The 22,027-nt window shown below is 43.4% G+C and overlaps 3 protein-coding genes across 3 annotated transcripts; 1 reads left to right on the top strand and 2 right to left on the bottom strand.

Moving 5' to 3' along the window:
• Positions 1–1,424: 1,424 nt before the first annotated feature.
• g0s2 (G0/G1 switch 2) lies at positions 1,425–1,775 on the bottom strand. Its single transcript, XM_037252030.1, has one exon. The coding sequence runs from the start codon at positions 1,773–1,775 to the stop codon at positions 1,425–1,427; it is 351 nt and encodes a 116-aa protein (XP_037107925.1).
• A 2,257-nt stretch (positions 1,776–4,032) lies between these two features.
• On the top strand, positions 4,033–16,350 carry si:ch1073-15f12.3 (laminin subunit beta-3). The gene is made up of 23 exons (XM_037250876.1): positions 4,033–4,168; positions 4,265–4,313; positions 4,992–5,146; positions 8,917–9,031; positions 9,370–9,443; positions 9,515–9,706; positions 9,948–10,011; positions 10,071–10,240; positions 10,305–10,425; positions 10,487–10,675; positions 10,794–10,949; positions 11,062–11,255; positions 11,816–11,912; positions 12,083–12,452; positions 12,657–12,817; positions 12,909–13,120; positions 13,211–13,417; positions 13,526–13,670; positions 13,890–14,097; positions 14,202–14,343; positions 14,467–14,643; positions 14,755–14,917; positions 15,660–16,350. Exons 2-23 carry the CDS (start codon positions 4,289–4,291, stop codon positions 15,797–15,799), a joined length of 3,477 nt encoding a protein of 1,158 aa, XP_037106771.1. The 5' UTR covers positions 4,033–4,168; positions 4,265–4,288; the 3' UTR covers positions 15,800–16,350.
• On the bottom strand, positions 15,606–21,785 carry LOC119122554 (calcium/calmodulin-dependent protein kinase type 1D-like). The gene is made up of 13 exons (XM_037250899.1): positions 21,638–21,785; positions 20,303–20,414; positions 19,061–19,186; positions 18,882–18,956; positions 18,674–18,812; positions 18,472–18,595; positions 18,288–18,363; positions 18,058–18,170; positions 17,832–17,910; positions 17,615–17,702; positions 17,175–17,488; positions 17,005–17,087; positions 15,606–16,922 (listed from the first exon to the last, which is right to left on the bottom strand). The coding sequence occupies exons 1-12, from the start codon at positions 21,747–21,749 to the stop codon at positions 17,021–17,023; spliced, it is 1,425 nt and encodes a 474-aa protein (XP_037106794.1). The 5' UTR covers positions 21,750–21,785; the 3' UTR covers positions 15,606–16,922; positions 17,005–17,020.
• Between the last annotated feature and the right edge of the window lie 242 nt (positions 21,786–22,027).

The raw sequence follows: 22,027 nt of genomic DNA, 5'->3' as shown, positions 1-22,027 counted from the left end.
TCATTTTTGTCTCCCAATGTATCCACCCATTTTCTAGCTAGCATATATCCAGGCTGCTGTGGTGAGGCTTTAATTCCCAGCCAATATTAATGTTCTTAATTCTTCTGTTCACGTTTCCTGTTGTGATGCAAATGTTTTCCCGACAGCTGGCTCAGCTGCTAAAAAGAGATACGTATTTGTAATTGGCTAAAAACCATTACGTTATCTCACCTTTGCAGCAGTCTCTGTTGTTCTCAGTGAGTCAGACAAAGTAACACACAGAGCTTGTTTGACTCAGGCCTTGGCAAGGAGTCCACAACTTCACATTGGGAATGTTGACTTTGGTATTCACCAACAACCGTTTCAAGTAAATCCTTGTTGAGCAAAAAAACAATCTATATATATATTTCCCTAATCCCATTGTCTCTTTGATTTGGCTTTCTATAGCTGACCCTTTGACCCCTGTTAAAGGGTACAGCTTGTGGGTTCATGTTTGTGCTAGAGAGCCGGACTGTGGGAGCATTAATGACTTTACTGATCTTTTGCGAGACACTTAAAGCACTGTAACCCAGCTTGAGGAAAGAAATAAAAATGCCTACTTCAGCATGTGTGTGTGTGTGTGTTTGTGTGCGTGTGCTGTGCATGTGTGTGGTGCGTGCGTGTGTGTGTGTGTGCGTGCGTGCGTGCGCGCGTGCGTGGGTGCGTGCGTGCGTGCGTGGGTGCTCGCGCGTGTGATAAATGATCAACTTGAGTTTTTTGGGCGTTAACATTTGGAGCCCATTGTAGATTTTATGGTGAAATAGCAATACGAGTGTCTCTCAAAAGTCATCTGGTAAGTGGGAAGTCAAGCATAAAAGGCAGGCAGGCAGGCAGGCAGCCACGCACGCAGCCACGCAGGCAGCCACGCAGGCAGCCACGCAGGCAGGCAGGCAGGCAAGCAGGCAGGCAGGCAGGCCCTGCACTATCCACTAGCCGAGATGGCTGAGTGAATGGCTTGTTTTACAACAACCTCTTTTTGAAAACACAATCATGCCTGCCACAGCCACTTTAAGTCTACTGGTAGCAAAGATGGGACTCCTAAGAAAGATGAGATGGAAGTATGTACTCTATTAGACTTTCAAATATAAAATATACTTTATTGATGTGTACCAAAACATTGCAAGTACTACGTATTTCAAGATTTGGGCTGCTTTCATTCTGCCACTAGGGGGTGCTATATGACTACAACAATTGCAGTTGACCTTTCAAAACTAAAACAATACTGTACAACAGTGCTGCTCATAATAACTATCACAGTCTTGACATGAAAAGTGCTTGGCAAGGAATAAAAAGGTGTGACACGTGCCTAAATAAATGAACAGTCAGAGTTGAGTGTAAAAAGAGCGCTTGAAACTCATTTGCTCTTTTCATTCATGTATTCAAGCAATGTTGCACTATATCTAGTGTTAACTTCTTGAAGCATGTAGCCGATTGGACAAACTTCTTTCACCTTGGAGCTTGGTAAAAGTCATGCTCTGGATGGTGTCCTGCTCACGCTCTTCCTTTTTGGCCCACACCTGGACTTTGCGTGGCGTCACGGAGGCAACGGTCCTCGGCTCCTCGGCCATCCCGAGGAGCATCTCTGTGTCGGCGGGCTCTCCCGAAGAGAACGGCCGAGACGCCCTCTCCAGCAGTCCCATGACAGTCCCCAGGAGTGCGAACACGGAGCCTATCAGGTAGACCTTGAGCAGATGTCGACTGGGTTTTTGGCGGAGCATCTCCTTGGCGAAGACCATCAACTCTTGCGTGCTTTCCATTTCCACTGGCTCTTCAGCTGATAGGCAAGAATTGGCTGGAGGCAGTGTTTTGCTCTGGAAAAAGATCCAAATGAAAATCTCATCAATTCAATATGGTGGGCTAATGGTAGTTGGGATGAGTATGCTATCCATTGATGAGCCTTTTGACCTTTACCGAAGATGATCGTGGATTGTTTGAAAGGATTTTTTTCATGTTGCTCGATATCAAAACAAAGACATTTTGAGGAATTCTACAATTCAACACCAGCATCAAGCAAAGGTTTTTTGAGCCATATTCAAACAAACTTACCTAAGCTGTTGTTGTTGTTGTTGTTGTTGTTGTGATTGATGAGAGGCTCATCTTAATCCAGAATCGTAGTCTGGATAAGGAAGTCACTTGAAACAGTGATCATTTATATTCAAAGTGTCTCCACCCACTTGCCACTTGCTCAATATTCATGAGGCAGTGGTGGCGTTGTGCAGTTCCCGGGCCGATGCCCGGTGCTCCTGGGCCGATGCCCATTTCTCCTGGGCCGATGCCCGGTGCTTCTGTGACAAAACGTCCTTGCCGCCCCACTAAATGTCACGTCTACCGTTGGGCAAGCGCAACCACTCTCGGCAGCAATTGCTACGTGTTCAAATGCACTCTTTCTTTATGGCGCCAAACAGTGTGTACCTTAGTAACCAGTGACAAGATTTCACAACCATGCTGCTTGACTTTCTGCTCCACCTCATTTCCATTGCTGAAGTAAAACAATTCACTAGAGATGATACAAGTTTCTAACCTTTGAAAGTATTTCGGAAGGAACACCGTTTGAAAATATCGAACGTGCTTGTGCTCATTTCCTGTTGTCTGACTTGTAGAGGCTTGATGGTGCTTTGTGGACTTGATATAAATAACATCCACATCCACACAAAGGGAATTAGAGGATTTGCTTTTCCTCTCTTCATATACGAGTAAATAACATGAACAGATAAGGAAATAGAGGAAAGGTTGTGTCACCCCGCTGGAGTGGAATTGTACAGCACTCGCAGATAAACACAGACAAACAAACGTGTGTGTCAGAAGATGACTAAGAATAGGTTGTACGGGAAATGTCCACATGCAGTATCTGAATCATAGAGTTAAGAAGAATGTTGTCATCCAGAACGTGACATACTGTTCATCAGCGGCATATTTGAAGATGATTTGAATGCTGCTTGTCTTTGCACCTTGAGTTGTATTGAAATGCGCTATAGACTGGAAGCAGCACCTCTCCCTGGCTGTCAACATTTGCTTTGCTTTGCTTTGCTTTCATATAGTGCTTAAAATACACTTTACAAAGTGAAACGCAGTCCCAATGATATCATATGGTGATACTGGAATACTGAGTGCTGGATTGTTTTCACCCTTTGACGCACTACAAGCTCTCCGTACGTACCATTTAGTCACCTGAGGCTGGCTGGCTGGCTGGCGTTAAAAGAGAGAAAACACCAAGTTGCTACACCAGAATGGCAGAAGGCATGACGGTACTTGTCTTGGACGTGAAGTCTCTCTGTGTGTGCGTGCACTGGTTGAATCACAAGACACACCCTGTGCTTGGTATTACTAAGCATGTGGAGCATCTGTGGGGAATTATACGTGTGTTCAATTGCGCCCTGTGGCTACCTTTGCACACAAGCCAGTCAATCTCAAGTCCTTAGGGCAGGGCAATTGTTGTGTCTGCGGTTCATAGGTGTTGTTACAGCAAAACACACAAGAGACTTTTACTCCTTCCTTTTTGTAATAATACAATTGAATAAAATCATATCATACACTTATATAAACTCATATTTAATGGTATTTTGGGATTTCTTTTTGCATTTATGTATTGTATTTATTTTTCATTTGTTCTGTTATTGACTTGTATTTTTCCTCTTGATTTGACTTTAATTTTGGATTCTATATTTGCGGAGCACCTCGCCTCACAGTTCAGAGGTGGTGCGGGGTTCCATTCCAGCTTCCTGTGTCGAATTTGCATCGTTTCCCCGCGCTTGCCTGTTTTTCTATTTTTGTGCCCGGCTGGCAACCAGTTCTGGGTGTCCCAGGACTTACTGCCTCAAGTCAGCTGGGATATCATTTTGACATTATCTTCATTTTGTGTAATTGTCCTACATTGGCACTAATCTTTATGAGGTAGCGTTTCACAGTCGGTTTTGTGTGTGTGTGTGTGTGTGTGTGTGTGTGTGTGTGTGTGTGTGTGTGTGTGTGTGTGTGTGTGTGTGTGTGTGTGTGTGTGTGTGTGTGTGTGTTGATTCATGGAGAGAAAGGAGTGGTGCTGAAGGGTGTGACTCTGACACACTAACATATTGTCCAGGTGTGTCTGGGCTTTGTATAAGTGCAGCAAGGCAGTGCCACAAGTACCTGGTGGTGGTGGGTGGGCATCGACGACAAGGGTACACTCATCTTCAAATCTACATTGAAACGCTTTGGAATCTGGATCTCTTTGCCGTCCGTTAAGCTAATATGTTGACTTCCTCTTCTCTTCCAGACCTGTACGTGAATAGATCATAAAATGGCACTAATTTTACTACTGACAGGTAAGAGGGTTTTTTTTCTTCCCATTTTTCGCCTTCACTCTTCTCTGGTACCTTCTTTCAGACGTAAATCTGTTGTTTCTGTCCATAATCAAATGGAATCTTTCCAGTGAAAGCGAGCGCTTGCTAAAATACCACACATACCACAAACAAAGAATGAAGCTACATGCTTTCCGTCATGATGGCACATGTTTAAAGAGTTTCTTTGGGCCTGCTTTACCATTCGCACTAAGGCATATGATGTCGACCTTTTCAAAAGAACACGCTTGTAAATACTGCTTTTGTCTCCTGCACTGTTTACATACTTTATCACTGCTGCACTTTGTACTTTATAAGTATCTTATTTCATATTTTTATATAGAATGTCACTTTTTTAACCAGCCGAAATACCACTACATTGTTGAAAGCCGTATGCAACGAAATTTCGTTTTGTGTACACCTAGTGTTGACAAAATGACAATAAAGTTTGTCTAAGTCTCTAAGTCAAGTTCAATAACCAATCTTGTCCAATCATTCGCTTGATTTAAAGTACTCTGATAGACAGACAGACAGACAGACAGAGATAGCAATCAATCATTTCATAAAAAAAATCCAAATGTAACTCAAATGAATTCCAATGTTTTTGCTGACAGAGGTCAGATCTCACAAGTACAAGTATAATGTAAGAATTTGCTCCCCCAGCCGTGGCGGCGGTATCCCACGCCCAGACCGACTGCTCTCGAGGAGCTTGTTACCCACGCAGCAGCGACCTACTCCTGGGCCGAGCCGATCAGCTCCATGCCTCATCAACGTGCGGGCTAACTGGCCCCGAAGTCTTCTGCACACCATACCAACAGGTATGAACTGGTCCCATTCTAATGAAACCTTTCCCACATTTTGACACGCTAAATCTGCTGTTCATTATGTCAAAGGTAAATATGCACTGAGTGCAGCTGCTCATAGATGATATGAATTCAGACAAAACAAATCTGCAAACGGCTGTCACAAATAACTCAGCAACACAGCAACTCATATTTGTCTCAATTTTTACTAAAAAAAAAAAATTGCAGTCCAGCCTTGGTGACCTCAACTGTGTCTACAAGACATGCTTTTTTTTAAGAGTAATGAATCACATGACAGAAAAGAGCTTATATTGTGAGACACCTCTGTAGGTAGTGGTGGATCCCACTTTTGCATCTTTCTAGTGGGTGATTTCAACACAAGAAAGCAAATGAGGCAGAGGTCATGGTGAACATGGACACGCACGCAGCAAAGGTCTCTGGTAGTTTTGGCTGGACTGCCCGATGCCCCTTTGGTCAGTCTCATTTCATTGCCAGATGGTCATGTTGCAACTGCACCCTTTAGCCAACATTTTTTTTTTTTTTTTTTTTTTTTTACCCAATGATTGTCACACACACATCTGGGTGTGGTGAAATTTGTCTCTGCATTTGACCCATCCCCGAAGGGAGCAGTAAGCAGCAGCGGTGCCGCGCCCGGGAATCATTTGGTGATCTAACCCCCCAATTCCAACCCTTAATGCTGAGTGCCAAGCAGGGAGGCAGTGGGTCCCATTTTTATAGTCTTTGGTATGACCCGGCCGGCCGGGGTTTCAACCCACAACCTTCCAGTCTCAGGGCGGACACTCTACCAGTAGGCCACTGAGCTTTTTCATCTCATGAACAGTCTGCAACACCGACGAGATCGTTTGCAGACTCAGCATTGTCTAGAAACATTGTACAAGAAGCTGAAGAAATAAGGGAGGCCTAATATTTGAAAATAATTCCCTGAAAAACGTCCAAAGTGTCTGCTAAGCATTGCGACTTTGAAAGCCACATTTGCAAAGGCTTTATTACGTGCCTATTTAAAATGTTGGCACAGCCATAGAAATTGGCTTTTGGCTGAATTTGCTTGAAGTCCTTCTATCAACACAGAAGAGCAGGTTGACACTCAGAAATCTGCATTCACTTGGATGACCATTTGGGTTTTGGTTAGATCATGTTTAAGCCTCATTCCTTGCATTCTGCACACAACATTTTGAATTTGCCCGAGGGAACGATAAGTGTAATAGGCGTGTCGTCTCCTCCTCTCTCGAGGTGACTACCGTTCTTTCCATGTATAATGCGCCCCCATGTATAATACGCACCCTAAAAATGGCATGTCGCTGCTGGAAAAAAGCCTGTACCCATGTATAATACGCACCCAAATTTTGACTCCTACTTAAGTCCGTAAACGTAAAATTATTTCAGAAAAAAGATCATCTTTGGGAACAACCGGATGTTATTCTGCCGGTCAGTATCACTGCGCATGCGCTAGCAAACTCGATAGCGGAGAAATGTTTCGGATTTGTGTAGGGTACATCGTGACAGCAAACGAGCAGGTGATCGAGCAAGCGTCTGATACGAGAGCACTGTGTTCGTATGGAGCGTGTTTGAAGTGAACAGCAGAGAGGAAAGGAACAAGGCAAAGTGTTGTGAAATAAAATATTAGCTGTAATACGCATTTAGGTTTAGAACTGAACTCTCGCTCTTTATATTGCTGACGTGTCTTGCGCATCCGTTCTGCGCATCTGTAATGGCGGCCTCCGTATGATATCCGGTTTGCGATGGAGATTAAAAAACAAACAATATTTGACAATAACACACCATCAAGGATTGGACCATCGCATCAAACGATGTGTCGTCAGTTATGAATTTTACTGACTAAGTGTGTTGGGCAGGATGGCTGAATGCGATGCGCGATTGACAACAAACAAGAAGAAAGGTGATTTCAAGTTCTATTTTGAGGGAAATTTTCTTCAAAAATTGTTGTACCCATGTATAATATGCACCCAAGATTTTAGGACAATAAATTAGTTAAAGTTTGCGCATTATACATGAAAAAAAAAACGGTACGTCTTTTATTTCTTTACCACCGTGACCCGACAGAGAGCAAAACAAACTCCCATCTCACTTGACACATTCAACTAAGGCGAGCAATAAAGATCAACAATGATTAGGCTTGCTGACTTCATCACTTTAATCATCTGGTAAGTACTATGTACCATGCTGAATGAGTGAAATACAACACCTTTGACACCATTAAAAATGGAACCAGTGCCTTTTTGGTACCAGTACACACACATATTTGCATTTAATAATCGAATGTTTTGCTTTTCATTGTAAACTTTGTACGCAACCCATACTTCAGTTCACATTTATTTCATTGCTTCATGCATATCAGACCACTGGCAAGGAATGAATGCAAATTGTTCATGGTCAATGTTTGTCTGAGGTGATAAAGAGCGCTGCCAAAAGCAACACATGGTTTAAAAAAATAGCTTTGATCAGAATCAATCTGTCAACTTTAATCGGAAGTACGATTTATGTCTTACACCATAATCCCCCAAAGATTCCCTGATCAATTGTCATCAATTGTTGTAGTGCTTTTTGGTAAAATGACAACCCCCCCCCCCCTATATTGGATTTGACCAATATCAACTCACACTGGATTTTACCAGACACAAATCATTTGTAATGCTGCGTGTGACCTGAGACACGTACGCATGATGAACTTTGGTGAAACATTGATGTGGTAACAATGAACAACTGCTTGGGAACTTTTCCCTAGTGGCTCATGGGCCTGTCTGTCTTCCAGCACAGAGCTTCCAGAGTTTCCAAATATTGACTTATCAGGAGCAACTGGGATGTCACCACAAATACTTAGTTATTCATTTGATAGTGACAAGGCAAATGAACGCAACACTGTATAAACTAACTTTATTACAGGATGTAAACATGTATATTGTGCCAGATATTTTCTATGAATACATAGAAATACACCTGAAAGACTTTCAAATGATATTTCAAAATAATATGGTGCAGGACAACCTGCCATTCTCAACCCTTGTCCCTTGAGGGCCCGTGTGTCTGGTGCAAAAAAAAAAAAAAAAAAAAAAAGTGACGGACGACGTCATCGCATTCTCATTGCATTCTCATTGCATTCTCATAACACCGCCTCACCCCACTTTGCAGGTGTTTGTAGTGATCTTAAAGGTCCTATTTTGGTCAAATGGCATGCTCGGCGTGCACACAGGCAGGCGGAATTCATTTTTGTGCCAGCGCAAGTCTAGTCTAGCGCGTTTGCGGCCGTGCTGCTCTGCTCTGCTCTGCGCTCATCCGGGCATGCCGATGCACGAATCCGCCCCCGACGCACCTGCTCATTTGGTGACAGAAAGTTGTGTGCGTTTAACCCAGGGGTGGGCAATTCCGGTCCTCAGGGGCCTGCATGTTTTCTATGTCACCCTGTAGCAACACACCTGATTCAAATGGTCCGCTAATTAGCAAGGTCTGCAGAAACTGGATAACAATCCGGATCATTTGAATCAGGTGTGTTGCAGCAGGGAGACCTATAAAACATGCAGGACACCGGCCCTCGAGGACCGGAATTGCCCACCCCTGGTTTAACCGGTGCATCACAACCTTTGGTTCTAGCAAGGAATGAAGTTATTGTCTGATCTTATCCTCATTCAAGTATTTTGTCATCCTGACCCACCACACCGATAGATCAATTACTGGCCATGTTCTTGTGTGTCTGGAAAGCTTTGTGGCACTGACTATAATTGAGTTGTTCTTTTTTTTTCCTTGCTCAGAGGAAGATGAAGTGCTGCCCGTGTGACTCGAGAAATCCAAACGGACCACTGGCCCACACTGTCCTGGAAGTCCTCTCCACTGCTGGACCGGAGAGATGGTGGCAGTCCAAGAAAGGTTGGCAAAGACATTCCAAAAAGCAAATAGTAGCATGCCGGCACAAGATACTAGATGAGACTAGGCACAGTTCACGTGAGGAACCTGTTACCCTAATGGGTTCAAAATAGAACGCCAAAGTTGATACTATATGTAGTGTGTTGTTTTTGAAAAAGTACAATCTACTGAAAATTGACCGGTAATAATTGAAATGTCAAGATGTCGGTGTATCATTTCCATCCTAATAATCAAAGTCAAAGTCTGCTTTATTGTCAATTTCTTCACATGTCAAGACACACAAAGAGATCGAAATTACGTTCCCACTATAATACGCTCTCATCTGATTGTTTTCCCTTTAGAGGTGTCTCCAGTAACATTTCATTTGGACCTCGACAATCTATTCAAGCTTGACAAGCTGGTCCTTGATTTCAAGGTGTGTGAAAATCAGCAACATTTCTCACCCGAATATTTGATTCTATTTGATTCTATTCTGCTTTTTTGCAGGGCCCTCGTCCGAACGCCCTGGTTGTTGAGAAGTCGATGGATAATGGCAGGACGTGGCAGCCTGCCATCTATTTTGCTGCAGACTGCCAGCGATCTTTTCCAGGGGTCCCTACTGCGACTCCTGTTACTGAGTACCGGGCATACTGTTATACTCTGCCCCCTACTGGAGGCAACCCATACCAAGATCACAAAGTAAGGACAAAGTCCATTTTCGATACTACCAAAAGCAGCATCCCCCACAGTTTCTCAATATTAGTATTTGAATCTCTGCACTTAAGAAAAGAAAAGTTGTCCATCGTCGTACGGCACGACCTGCTTTTTTCTTACTGTCGTCAGCTCTTCTTACATGACAGGGATGTCCCTGCATATCTATTATGCCATTGTCAATTTTGTTTGCACCACACACATCTGACACAAGTCTTGCCTTTTTCAGATTGAGTTCACTCCATTGCAGCACTATCCCTATATCCCAGATCCCAGCAGCCCAAAGATAAAAGGTTAGCAGTTTTTTTGACTGGCTGGAATGATTTCCGACGGACTTTTGTTTGATCATCAGAGGTGACGGGCTTAACGGATCTGAGGGTCACCATGGCAGAGTTGGGCGATGTGCCACGTCAACCGGGCAGAGCTCTCAGTAGGTTCTTCGCCTTGAAGGAGATGAAAGTGATGGGCAACTGCATGTGTCACGGACACGCCAGTCACTGTTTGCTGGAGGCCGTCAATAAGGTTTGCTTACTCTCACTCCGACTGTGCACCCTTCAGGAATAAACTTGTGAATAACCAACCCTAGGTGAGCCCGCAGTGTGACTGCCAGCATAACACTGCCGGCGTCAACTGTGAGCGCTGTGACGATCTCTACAACGATCTACCCTGGAGACCAGCGGAGGAGAGCAATCCTCACACCTGCAGACGTAAGACAAAGTTCTGGCATCATGAGTAGCAATTGTCAAATTGTCCTTGCGTCCACCTCAGGCTGCGAGTGCAACAACCACGCCCAGCGCTGTCGCTTTGACCCAGCTTTGTATGAAGCCAGTGGGCGGAGGAGTGGAGGTGTGTGCGAAGCATGTTTGCACCACACCACGGGAGCAAAGTGTGACCAGTGCATCCCTGGCTACCAGCCCAATCCCAACAGCCAGATGGACCGTCCTGATGCGTGTATCCGTAAGTAGAGGGGAAATGCATCATCAGGAATTTCCTTTCAACTCCTACGTATCGTGTTTTGTATTCTATGCTGGTAGCTTTGTATGGCTTTTGTAGCGCTTGTCCTTATTGGCGCTAGGTTGCGTCTGCAATGCTGAAGGGACGCTGAACGGGGGACGATGCGATGACAACACAGGCTTGTGTCAGTGCAAAAGCAATGTCGAAGGGCCACGCTGTGATCGGTGCAAAAGAGGTTATTATGGCCTTTCTGCATCCAATCCTCTGGGTTGCTCAAGTGAGTCAAATGCTTTCTTCTGTGTATTTCATTGCAAAAGTCACTCCCTTAAGTGAGGTTATTTTCGTAACAGGAAATTCATTGAATGTTCCTCCTCCTTTCTGCTCTCCAGAGTGTTCCTGTTTTGCAGAGGGCTCACTTTCAGATATTTGCGATCCAGTCACCGGCCAGTGTCCCTGTCGGCCACACTTTCACGGTCTCACTTGCGACGCGTGTGCGAGAGGCTACTGGAAATCGCCGCAGTTCCAGAGCTGCGAACTTTGCAGGTGTGACCCCACCAAGTCCTTCAGCGATACTTGTGACCAGGTGTGACCCCAAGTACTACTGTACACTTATACAACAAAAAAAAAAAAAAACGGGAGGCTGTTACTCTCATGTAGTATTGTGGACAAAAAGTCATGCATGTGCAGACAAATGAGAAATGTTTTTCAAGGGTTCTAGTTGCTGCAATCTCATTCATTCATAGCAAGAGAGAATGATTTGAAATAATTCATAAAATAGCAAAAAACTATTTTTTTCTACATTTGATAGGAAAATGACCCTGATCCAATTATTCTCAAACACCGCCACTCCAAATTAGTACACTGAGCGAGTACCACCAAATATTAATAGCAAAGTAGGTTTTAAGTGATCATAAAAAAATATTTGATTCAATCTCTAACTTAATGTACGATTTAAATATTACCAATAGTTGATAAATAAAAGTAAAATAATAAATCAATAAATGGAGGGAAATTGTACAAAACCGTAAAGACAATGGCTTAAAAAAAAAAAAAAAAATCACTGACTTAATCTGTCAATATATCATTTGTTTCACCAGTGGGAGAAATTTGAGTTGTTGTTTTTTTTGTTTTATTCCCTTGTAGTTGACAGGTCAGTGCCAATGTAGGCCAGGCTTTGCAGGCCGTACATGTACTGGTTGCCCAGACAACACATTTGGTGATCCTCTCATTGGCTGCAAGCGTAAGTCGTTTTTCAATACATCATCGTGTTCTGTTTTTGTCTCAATAATACCAGTGAAAGAGACACATCAAACTCTAAAGGGATTGTACATTGTGTGAAAAAGTCATGTTTGTTTCTGATTGCTCATCACCTATCATTGATCTAATCCACTTTTCCTTTGCTTTTGCCAGCTTGTCTGTGTGACGCCCAAGGTACCCAAATTTGTAACAAGCAGACGGGAAGCTGCTTGTGCCGTCCAGGCGTCACGGGAGCTCGATGTGACTCGTGCATGAGAGGACACTGTGACAATTTTCCCAACTGCAAGATGTGTCCTTCTTGCTTCTTCACCATGGATGCGCAGCAAAAAGCCCTCCGTTTAGCAGTGGAAAGCTTCACCTTGAAAGTGGCGCCTCGTCCGGGAGGCTCCGGTGACCTGGGGAGTTTAGAGCCCCGTATTCGAGTCCTGGAAACTCGTCTGAACTTCATTCGGAACTCTGTCGCCCTTCCTCCCAGTTCGGCAAAACAGATTGATGATGCTCTGTCCCAAATCAACAAATTAAGGTGTGGAAATATTTCTATTAACATTTACAATATATGGATCATGGGGATAATGCTAAGACGTGCAATCCATTTTGGATGGAATTGTTTGCGTTGATCTGACTGAGCAATCAGATGCAAGCTCTCGTGCACAGCATCGAGGGGCATTACAAACACTAAATAACTTGGATGGATGAACCATTCCGCTCACTCACGTTTGCTTCACAGGGACCAAGTGGACAAGGTAAAAAATGACCTCTCTCCTTTGGAATCAAAACCTGACCCGAGCAAAGCGCTTGACAAACTTCAAGGCCTTCTAGACAGCCTGAATGGGGACTACAACATCAAGAAAGAAGCCATGAAAAACACAATCACTCCCGGCAATGCAGGTCAATGATGGAAAAAAACCAAAAAAAAAAAAAACAACCCATGTATATGTGCGCCAACAGCCTGCTCACGTTGAGTTTTTCTTTCATGCAGGAGATTTCTCTACCGTCAAAAACGCTTACGACGATTCGACAGATGCCGCCAAGAAAGTAGATGAAAGCAAAACAACTGTGAAAGAATCCGCTGATGTCAGAGAAGACACTTTAGATTTTCAGGAAAAAGAATATCCAAACAATACCAGAAATCTCAACAAACTCAATCAGAGCATGGCGTCTGGCCCGGACCTCACTCCTGTTGCTAAAAAGGTACTAACTAGGCCAGCCAGCAAACATTTGTATCACTGTAGCTTATTTCAAGTCACTGATGTATAACAATTGTGTTGATTGTTTGATCAGGTATGTGGCAGTGTTCGGTCTGAGCCCTGTACCCCGCTCGTGTGTGAGGGTGAAGATTTGTGTCCACCGGAAGGAGCTTTGCCCTGTGAAAAAGGCTCCACGTGCGTCGGCGCCCTGCCTTTGGGCAAGAGGGCCGATGCCGATGTGAAGGATGTCAAAGATCGCCTGGAAAATCTCAGCAACAAGATCACAGAAGCTGCAGAGAAGGTACTGGAGGGACGGATAGACGGAACGACGGATGGATAGTATATAAACGTATACAGTGTAGTATCCAGACACACTTGTCAACCAATTTTGTATTGTTTTTTTTCACAGCTCCAAGACACCCAAGATAACACCAATGACATGAGACAGTCAACAGACAATCTGTCCAATAAGATTAGGCAGGCCAGAAACGACCTGGAAGATGACTTAAAAGAGGCGAAGGATGTGGTGAAAGATATTAAAGATTTCCTGTCAGGTATATTGATTTGGAGTGTTTGCATTTCGGGATGATGGATTCAATATCGTATGAGTCACGCTAGCTTGCCTTATTCAGAACAAGTGCTGTTCTTTTTCTATATGGATGCGAACAAATGGCATTTAAAAAGCAGCATGTGTATTGGATTGGATTGGATTATACGTTGTATTTAGCTGGATGTTTTGGTCCGCTTCCAACTTGTCTTGTCTCTTGCTTCAGACCCATCCTCCAACCTGACCCACATTCAGGACGTGAGTGACTGGATCCTGAAAACCAAACTGCCTTTGAGCCTGGCTTCTCTCAAGAAAAAGCTGGATGAACTGAAAAATCTTGCCGCCAACCTACCAGACAGTACGTCCATATTAGACAAGTCAGAGCCACAGTTGGATGAAGCCAGAAAACTGTTGCAGGAAGCCCAAGATACCAGGTGATCGATAGAGAGATTTGGTTCTTCCATTCAATTGATTAGAGAATGAAATGTACTTGCCTCTGGAGAAATGCAAGGTTTTTCTGAAAGTGCCATCTTGACAGGGACACGGCCCAAGGGGTGAAAGATGATGTGGATGAGCTGCTGGCAGGCTTTGACTCTGTGGAGGACTCCCTTGCCGACATGGAGGACAGATTGCAGAACAGTATGGATTCCATTGACAACTTGAATAGAACCCTTACCAAGGTGGGACCCGGGAAAGATCTTCTGTATCATTTTCAGTATTGATGGAGAAACTATGCTAGCTAGGCTAGCTAGCCACACTTGGAAAATACATTTGCAGAAATGCTTCCCATTGATTTGATCCAGGCCAAAAATCAACTGAAACCAGCAGAGAAGACGTTGGATGATGTGTCAGCAGTGATTCAGCCGATCCAGCCTCAACTGGATGAACTTAAAAAGCTGCTGCAGAATGCTTCCGAAATTGCCGAAGATGCACAGGAAACTGCAGACCAAGCTGGGGATGAGGCAGATGCTGCGGATAAGGTTAGCCTTATCGCAAGTCATGGGATGGATGGATGGATGGATGGATGGATGGATGGATGGGACTACAATTTGATTCATGACTGTGTTGTGTTGTTTTGCTTTGTTTTCAAGGAGCTGTTGTCAGTGCAGAAAGAGTTTGATCGCCTTAAAGATAAGGTCGCCGCCGGAGGGCTACCTGGAGAAAAAGGCCCGGGGGCCGAACAGCTTTCAAAGCTAAGGGAAGATGCTGGCAATCTGGCCAATACCACTGACGCCATGTTGGATGCTCTCGACGGTAACCCTTGGCATTTATTTGCAGCGTCTTATGCATTTTCTTATGAGGTTGGTTGAGGTTGAGGTCTGGTTAGCTGCCAATATTTGACTTGTTACACAAAGACAGAGTGGATTATTTATTCAGGCTACATTTGACTCTGTCCAGATATAGAACGTGTCTATTTTGGAGACAAACGATACGCAATTATTCATCTTATTCCTCATGGGTGAAACAAATGTGTAGTGAACGTCCAGTACTAGACTCCCATTGGTTTCAATGAATTTCGCTTCACGGAGGGAGGGAGGGAGCGAGCGGCGGGATTTGAACCTTTTTCTTTTTGTTTTTCAAAACAATCATTGGCCCTTATTGCATGGAAAAATGTCTTGCACGCCTCGCGAGCTTGTTGCGCTGCTGGCGGTTTGTTGCACTAACCGGCAAAAGAAGTTGAATTAGTGAAAACAATTGAATTTTTTTGAACTGGCTTTCCGGACGAGCAAATAGTGTTGTTGTGACTCTCCAGAGTTTGGAATCTAGCTGGACTTTGACGATGCCTTTTTTACACGGTCCTCATTAGCAGGAAGCCAGCTAGAAATGTTTTCTCATGTAAGCATTGAAATGAAAACATTCCTTCACTCCCACCCAACATTTCAGGCAAAGGCTCGCGGGCTGTAGGAATGAGGTGGATAAGGCAAGAAAATGAGTCAAATGATGATGATCTGTGAACTCTCTTGAAAGCAAGTACGCCTTTGTTACCGCTCCACAGGAAAAGCCGACTCACTGAAGCAATTGCAGGATGAGATTCTTCAAAAGTCCAAAAAGCTTGAGGGACTTGATGACAAGCTTCAAAATCTGGTAACACAACTTCAAAAGAAAGCCAACGATTTGAGTGTCTGCCAGGCCTGACAAGTAGCTTCTTTCACGCCATGCCGCAGGACAACCTTTTCCACCATTAAAGCAAAACTCCTCCTTGACCCTGAAATAATATCATCTCTGATGGACGTAGCGACTTGTCAATGTTAAGAGCCACTTTTGCTTCGCGCTTAGTGAGGATGTCAATGCATTCATTTGTCATGAGAAAGGGCAACACCAAACGTATCAGTATCACATTTGCCTACAGGGTGTCACAAAGAATTGATGTCGCTAATTCAATAGGCCATTCTTGATCCTGAAATGTGGAAAACTAAGTGCGATGTCTTTTGATTCCACGCAGCATTTTTGGGTGTGAATGTGTCATGTGGTCATCATCCATTGCACATTCATAAAGCTCCACAGTATAGCCCTTTGAATATGTTGGACATTTCTTTTAAAGCCTATTTAACTTAGTTTACCTAGGACATGTGATTACTTTAAGGACAAATGATGTCACTTTTTTAGAGACACCCTGTACTATTATTTATTGTATGTTTTATCGGTGCAGAACCCATCATATTTAATAAAAGCTTTACTTATGCTTCTTCAAAGACTTATGTGGTAGATTAACGGGATATGAAGAAGAAACAGACAGACTAATCTGCATTTATTGAGGGGAAAAAAACAAACAAAACATTTCCAAAATGTGCATTTCACTACATACGGACTTTTTCTACCGAGTTGTGGCACTTAAATTCATTCATTTCACAGATTCATTTATGTAGAGTGGAGCCCCGCTATTTGACCGGGCCAACCCACAAATATCAAAACGCCGCGCAAATAATTGCAGCCTGTAGAAATGCAACAAGAGAAGATAGCATACATGTTGATAAAAACATATGCTTTCCATGAACAATGGCTGGGGGCAAAACCAATAAACGTTGAAAAAGATTTCAGATGCTTGGATATTCCAAACTCCAAAACCTCATTATTTATAATAGCTTACTGATGATACACTAGAGACTTTCAAAATCGGGCTCTTTGATGTGCAACTTGTGTTTTTGCCATCAATTCGGACAGATCAACTTCAAATGAACATTTCAATGGATATCATCCAAATGGTCAGTCATGAGAAGATTTTCCGACGTGTTGCACAGTGGACGAGTTGAGTGTCTCTCTGAAAGTGGAGATAATATTTCAGAAGCAGGCAGCAACGTTTTCATCCTTGTCAAGCAAGGAGAAAAAGAGCATTGACTTACATGAGAATGGGGTCAATCACATGACAGAACAAACACCAGATTGAAGCGGCACCTCCTTTCTCTCAGCCACGGCGGCTCCCGGGCTACGAGGCACAGATAGCAATCATCTTTAGAAGCTAATATCGGAGCTAACATCCTCATCAATGGATACGTATCGATGCATTTAGGACCTTTTGGATGTAGTGTCATTCTCAGAGTCCACAGAGTGGACCTCTCTTGGTTCTGCTAGCAGGTACTTGGGTTCACTATGATGACCTCTCAGAGGAGGGCGGAGACTCCCGTTAGGCTGGGAAGTCAGATGATGGGAGGCGTGGAGAGGATTTCCATTTGGGTCTAGAACGTCATCACTGCAGGTTCCCAGACATTGGAGGTCAGTCTGAGACGAGGTCTGGACAATGATGTGGGGCAGTGAGAGAGCAGCGGAGCAGTGCTCCCTGTGGAGTTTCTTCATGTGGTAGATGGCGGCGCTGGCGTGGAAGGCTTGCTGTTGACAAAGAATACAGAAACAAAACCAAACATCATCACCTAGCATCGCAAAAAACGTAGGATGGTGGAACATTCGTTTGAGATGGCATGCGGAACACCAGAACGAGCCCGCATTGTTACTGACCTTCCATTTAGATTTGGCAAAGTTCCGTTCCATCTGCTCACAGACCGAACGGTAAATATCCAAGTCTTTAGCTGTTTTTCCAGCAATCCTGTAATCGAGCCGTTGATAGTCAACAATACAGTGACAACGCAGGATCGATATCCAAGGATCGATATCCAAGGATAGATTTAGTTTGAGTTGATGTGTAAATAGAGGGGGGGGGGGGGAAAGGACGCACCATGGGTGCCGCAGGGCCTGTTCAGTGGTGAATCGTTTCAGGGGATTTTTCTCCATCATATTCTTAATAAAGTCGATCGCTGTGAAGACATCAAGGAGATAGATATACACTGCCCCACAAGTTTGACAAATTGAACCCAAAACATGTTCATGGAGACTCAATCTTTGAGCAATCACGCTCTTTCTATTGGCACATTCAAGAAAGTAATTTTCAGAACATTTGGTACCCGACTCGGAGATGTCATCCCAAAAGGGAGAGTGAAAGGCGTAGTCAGCTCTCATGATCTTTGAAAAGAGCCGCGTCTCATTGTCCTCAAAAAATGGAGGGTATCCACACAGCCTACAATGCACAAACAACTACGTTCCACAATCTGATGTCCACTCATTAGAAATATCTCAATTATTGTATGAATGACTGCGTAGTTAGTACAAGGTCAAAAAAAAAAAAAAGACTTACAAGATGTACGTAATGACTCCGATGGACCAACAGTCAACAGCTTTGCTGTATGGTTTTTGGGCCAAAACCTCTGGAGCTACCAAAAAAAAGATGCTGATAATCATGCAGGTAAGAAGAAAATATTTGGCCAACATTTACAGCCAATAGTCTGTCTATCTTTTCTATTTTGCTGTGTATGCCTCACCGACATATCCCGGTGTACCGCATGCTGTAGACATCACTCCGTGCTCCAACGTCTTGGAAAGGCCAAAGTCGCTAACCATGATCTTTGCATTTTGGTCGTCGTCGTAGTACAGCAGGTTTTCGGGCTACTCGGCAAAAGAGCGGGGAAAAAAAAGCTTGATGGACGGAAAAGAGAAATGTCTCCCTGTATTTTGTGTGTTTACCTTGAGGTCCCTGTGCACAATACTGTTTTGGTGCAGGTAGCTAACAGCCTCCAGCACCTGTTTGATCACCAGGCTGGCATCCTTCTCGGTGAAAACGCCTTTATCTACGATCCTATCAAAAAGCTCCCCACCGGACACCCTGCGCGCAAATCGGGAAGAGGATCGGTAACCTTTTTGCTTTTGAGGGTATGCCATCATCTCCACTTACAGTTGCATGACCAGGTAATAGTGTGTCCGGCTCTCGTAAAAATCCTCCAGCCCCACCACATTGTCGTGCTTTATCCTGAAACCAGAGCAAATGTGCAGACGTCAGCAACCATGGAGAAAAAACAACAACAACAACAACACTATGGTCACCAAAACAGATTGAAGCTGCCAAAGGTTTACCTCTTTAAAACGCTAATTTCGTTTTCCAGGTTGCTGTGGGTGAGGTGCTTTTTTTTCAGACATTTCAGAGCAAACAATTTCCCCGTTTTCTTCTCTCTCACCATGAAAACTTCGGAAAACGACCCCCTGCGCAAAACAATGGCAGAAAAGCTGGCTGGGTGTGACAATATGGACACGTCAGCCAATCACAACATTCTTCCATAAACGCACAATATAACAGCATCAACATACGTATATACTTAAATACAACATAATCATTTGTATATAATTATCATAATATATATTATTGATTATAATTATATATCATATATCAATTATATTACACATATATAATAATTAAAGATAAATATTTGATGTATATCAACAAATATAATAATGACAGACATTATCAATGAATGTTTGCTAAAGCAAAATACTGTACCACATCAACATAATAAAGTAGCCGGCCGGCCGACCGGCCAGGATTCGACATGCTATTAAGCGAGACTGCTAATCCTATAAGCAAGTGTGGCTCGGATGTTCCCACACTGCTCCAGCCTGACGTCAGTGATCAGGACTGACAGACACACATGCAGCCAGCCAGCACGCCGCTTATTCACAGTCAGAGTACTTTAAGGAGCTTGCAGTCCACAAGACAGCAGTGAGGGAACAGGATTATCATTAAGTTTTGCATTTCTTTGTTATCAGGCCAACAATGTGAGAGGATGGCTATTGCTAAGTGACAACGTTACACTTTGCTTTAACTCATAGATTCTTATTGACATCTTTACTCATCCTTCCTTCTATTGTATGTATTTACAGTTTAGTATATCAAAATCATGAAAGATTTCATCAAGTCTGCATGGATGCGGAAGCTAGATCATGGATTCCAATGTGTTGCAATACATATGTCAAAATGGGCCAGCCTGGATCTGAGAGTGCATCAAAGTTTCCATTGCTAAAGTCTGCTGTGGGGAAGGAAGGTGATGAGAGGATTATCCTTAAACCTGTGCCATTCTGAGCCTGGGGTGTCCTCCTTTGGATATTTGGACTGGCTGTAGATAGCAGCCTTGTATTGCAAAAGATGAAGCTATTTGGCTCAAACGTTGTGGATTCGTGTGTGTGTGTGTGTGTGTGTGTGTGTGTGTGTGTGTGTGTGTGTGTGTGTGTGTGTGTGTGTGTGTGCGTGTGTGCGTGCGTGCGTGCGTGCGTGCGTGCGTGCGTGCGTGTGTGTGGGGCCACCGGCTTCAGAACATTACTTACGATCCCATCTTGCCCTTGAAGTCAAACACATCCTTGATGTTATTGACGGGTTTCTTCCAACTGCACACAATCTCCTTCCGCCCCATCTTGGCTCTGACGTTGCCGTAGACTCCTGAAGCGCACACGCGCGCCAAATTTTCAAATGACAACGCACACAGATTATATTCAAAAATTGAAAACTAAAACATCATGGAAGGAATAAATGCGTATGACATTCTGTAAGTGTAAAAGCATTGATGTGTATTTTATTAGCTTGCTATAGTCTAATTACAAATTATATTGTGTGAAAATTGCGCATCTGCAAAGCTTATTGATTTTGGAATGTTTTTTGTTTTATATTCTATTGAAGAAAAGAATAATCTCTTGAAAAATATCAAACTAGTTGGTACATACTTATTGTATGTATCCAAAGCATATGCTACGCTATGTGTGTATCTCACAGTAGCCCCGAACCAATGCAAAGCATTCGATCTACAGTAGTTCATTTTGGAATTGGATGTTCCCTTTTCAGTTGGGTTACATAAATGGTTGCATGTCCACGGGTGAGGGAGGTTAGTCCCAGCTAAGTAAAGCCCTTTTGTACGTATCAGTTGCACGGCATTCCAAAACGTAGCGGATTAGATAGCAGCGGTTGCTTAAGCTTCTGACATCTACTGTATGTGCCACCTCACTTAGCTGCTCATGTGTGTGTCTCTCCTGGATTAACGCCTGATTCCATAATGGAACTGGGACGGTTCATCCCATCGCCGAACCTTGGACGTGCCAAATTATTTCAATGGCACAACTTTCAATGTCACTTTCAAAAATTGAAAAACTAATCATTACAGGAATAATAGAATCTGTCATTTTTCACCCATCTACCAGCTAGCTATTATGCTCACAGTATGATGAATGCATTTTCCATTACGACTAATGGATTTTCCATCCATCCATCCATCCATCCATCCATCCATCCATCCATCCATCCATCCATCCATCCATCCATCCATCCATCCAGCCGTCCTTGAAACAACTCATATTTACATTAGGAACGTTTGTATACACAGCTACAGTGTGCTAAACTCACTTTGTATCTGGCTGTTTTCAAAAAGCCATTGTGTAAATGGTGTCATTTGTGTGCGCGCGTGTCTGGGTGTTCTTAAACTAAATATGGATTCGCCACCTTTCAATCCAATTGTGACTAATATGAATACAAAATTTGTTTTCTGTCTAAATTGAAGGTTAGGTGCGCACAATTGATTTGTAGATACCGCTTTACTTGACTCAAATGCATACAATCTAAAGCTTTAAAACACCTACAACTAGGCTAGTGGTAATAATGCAAAGGTATTTTACCTTGTGGAGCGGTGACAGATGGGATCACTGAGGGAGGTATCCTGGACGGACGGTACCTGACTTTTCCAACAAGTGCGCAGCTTTTTACCATCACGGGGCGGAGCTTCATCATCACGAGAAGAGTCGCGACTCCCACAGCCAAACGACTCGTTAACCACATGCATACGTCAAGTAAAATATATTATCATTTGGATCATGATGAAAGATTATAGATCATAAAAATCCAATTCTGCCGTCTTGTTATGCCATAATTGTGTGATTGATTCAACTTTGAGTGCTATGCCATAATTGTGTGATTAATTCAACTCCGGGTGCTATGCCATAATTGTGTGATTGAGTCAACTTTGGAACTCCATTTGGATTGTGGTCCGAAAGAAAGAAAGAAAGAAA

Source organism: Syngnathus acus, chromosome 5 (genome assembly GCF_901709675.1).
Source record: "Syngnathus acus chromosome 5, fSynAcu1.2, whole genome shotgun sequence".
NCBI lineage: Eukaryota > Metazoa > Chordata > Actinopteri > Syngnathiformes > Syngnathidae > Syngnathus > Syngnathus acus.
Note: the sequence above shows the minus strand (reverse complement) of the source record. Positions and strands in the feature narration are given on the sequence as shown.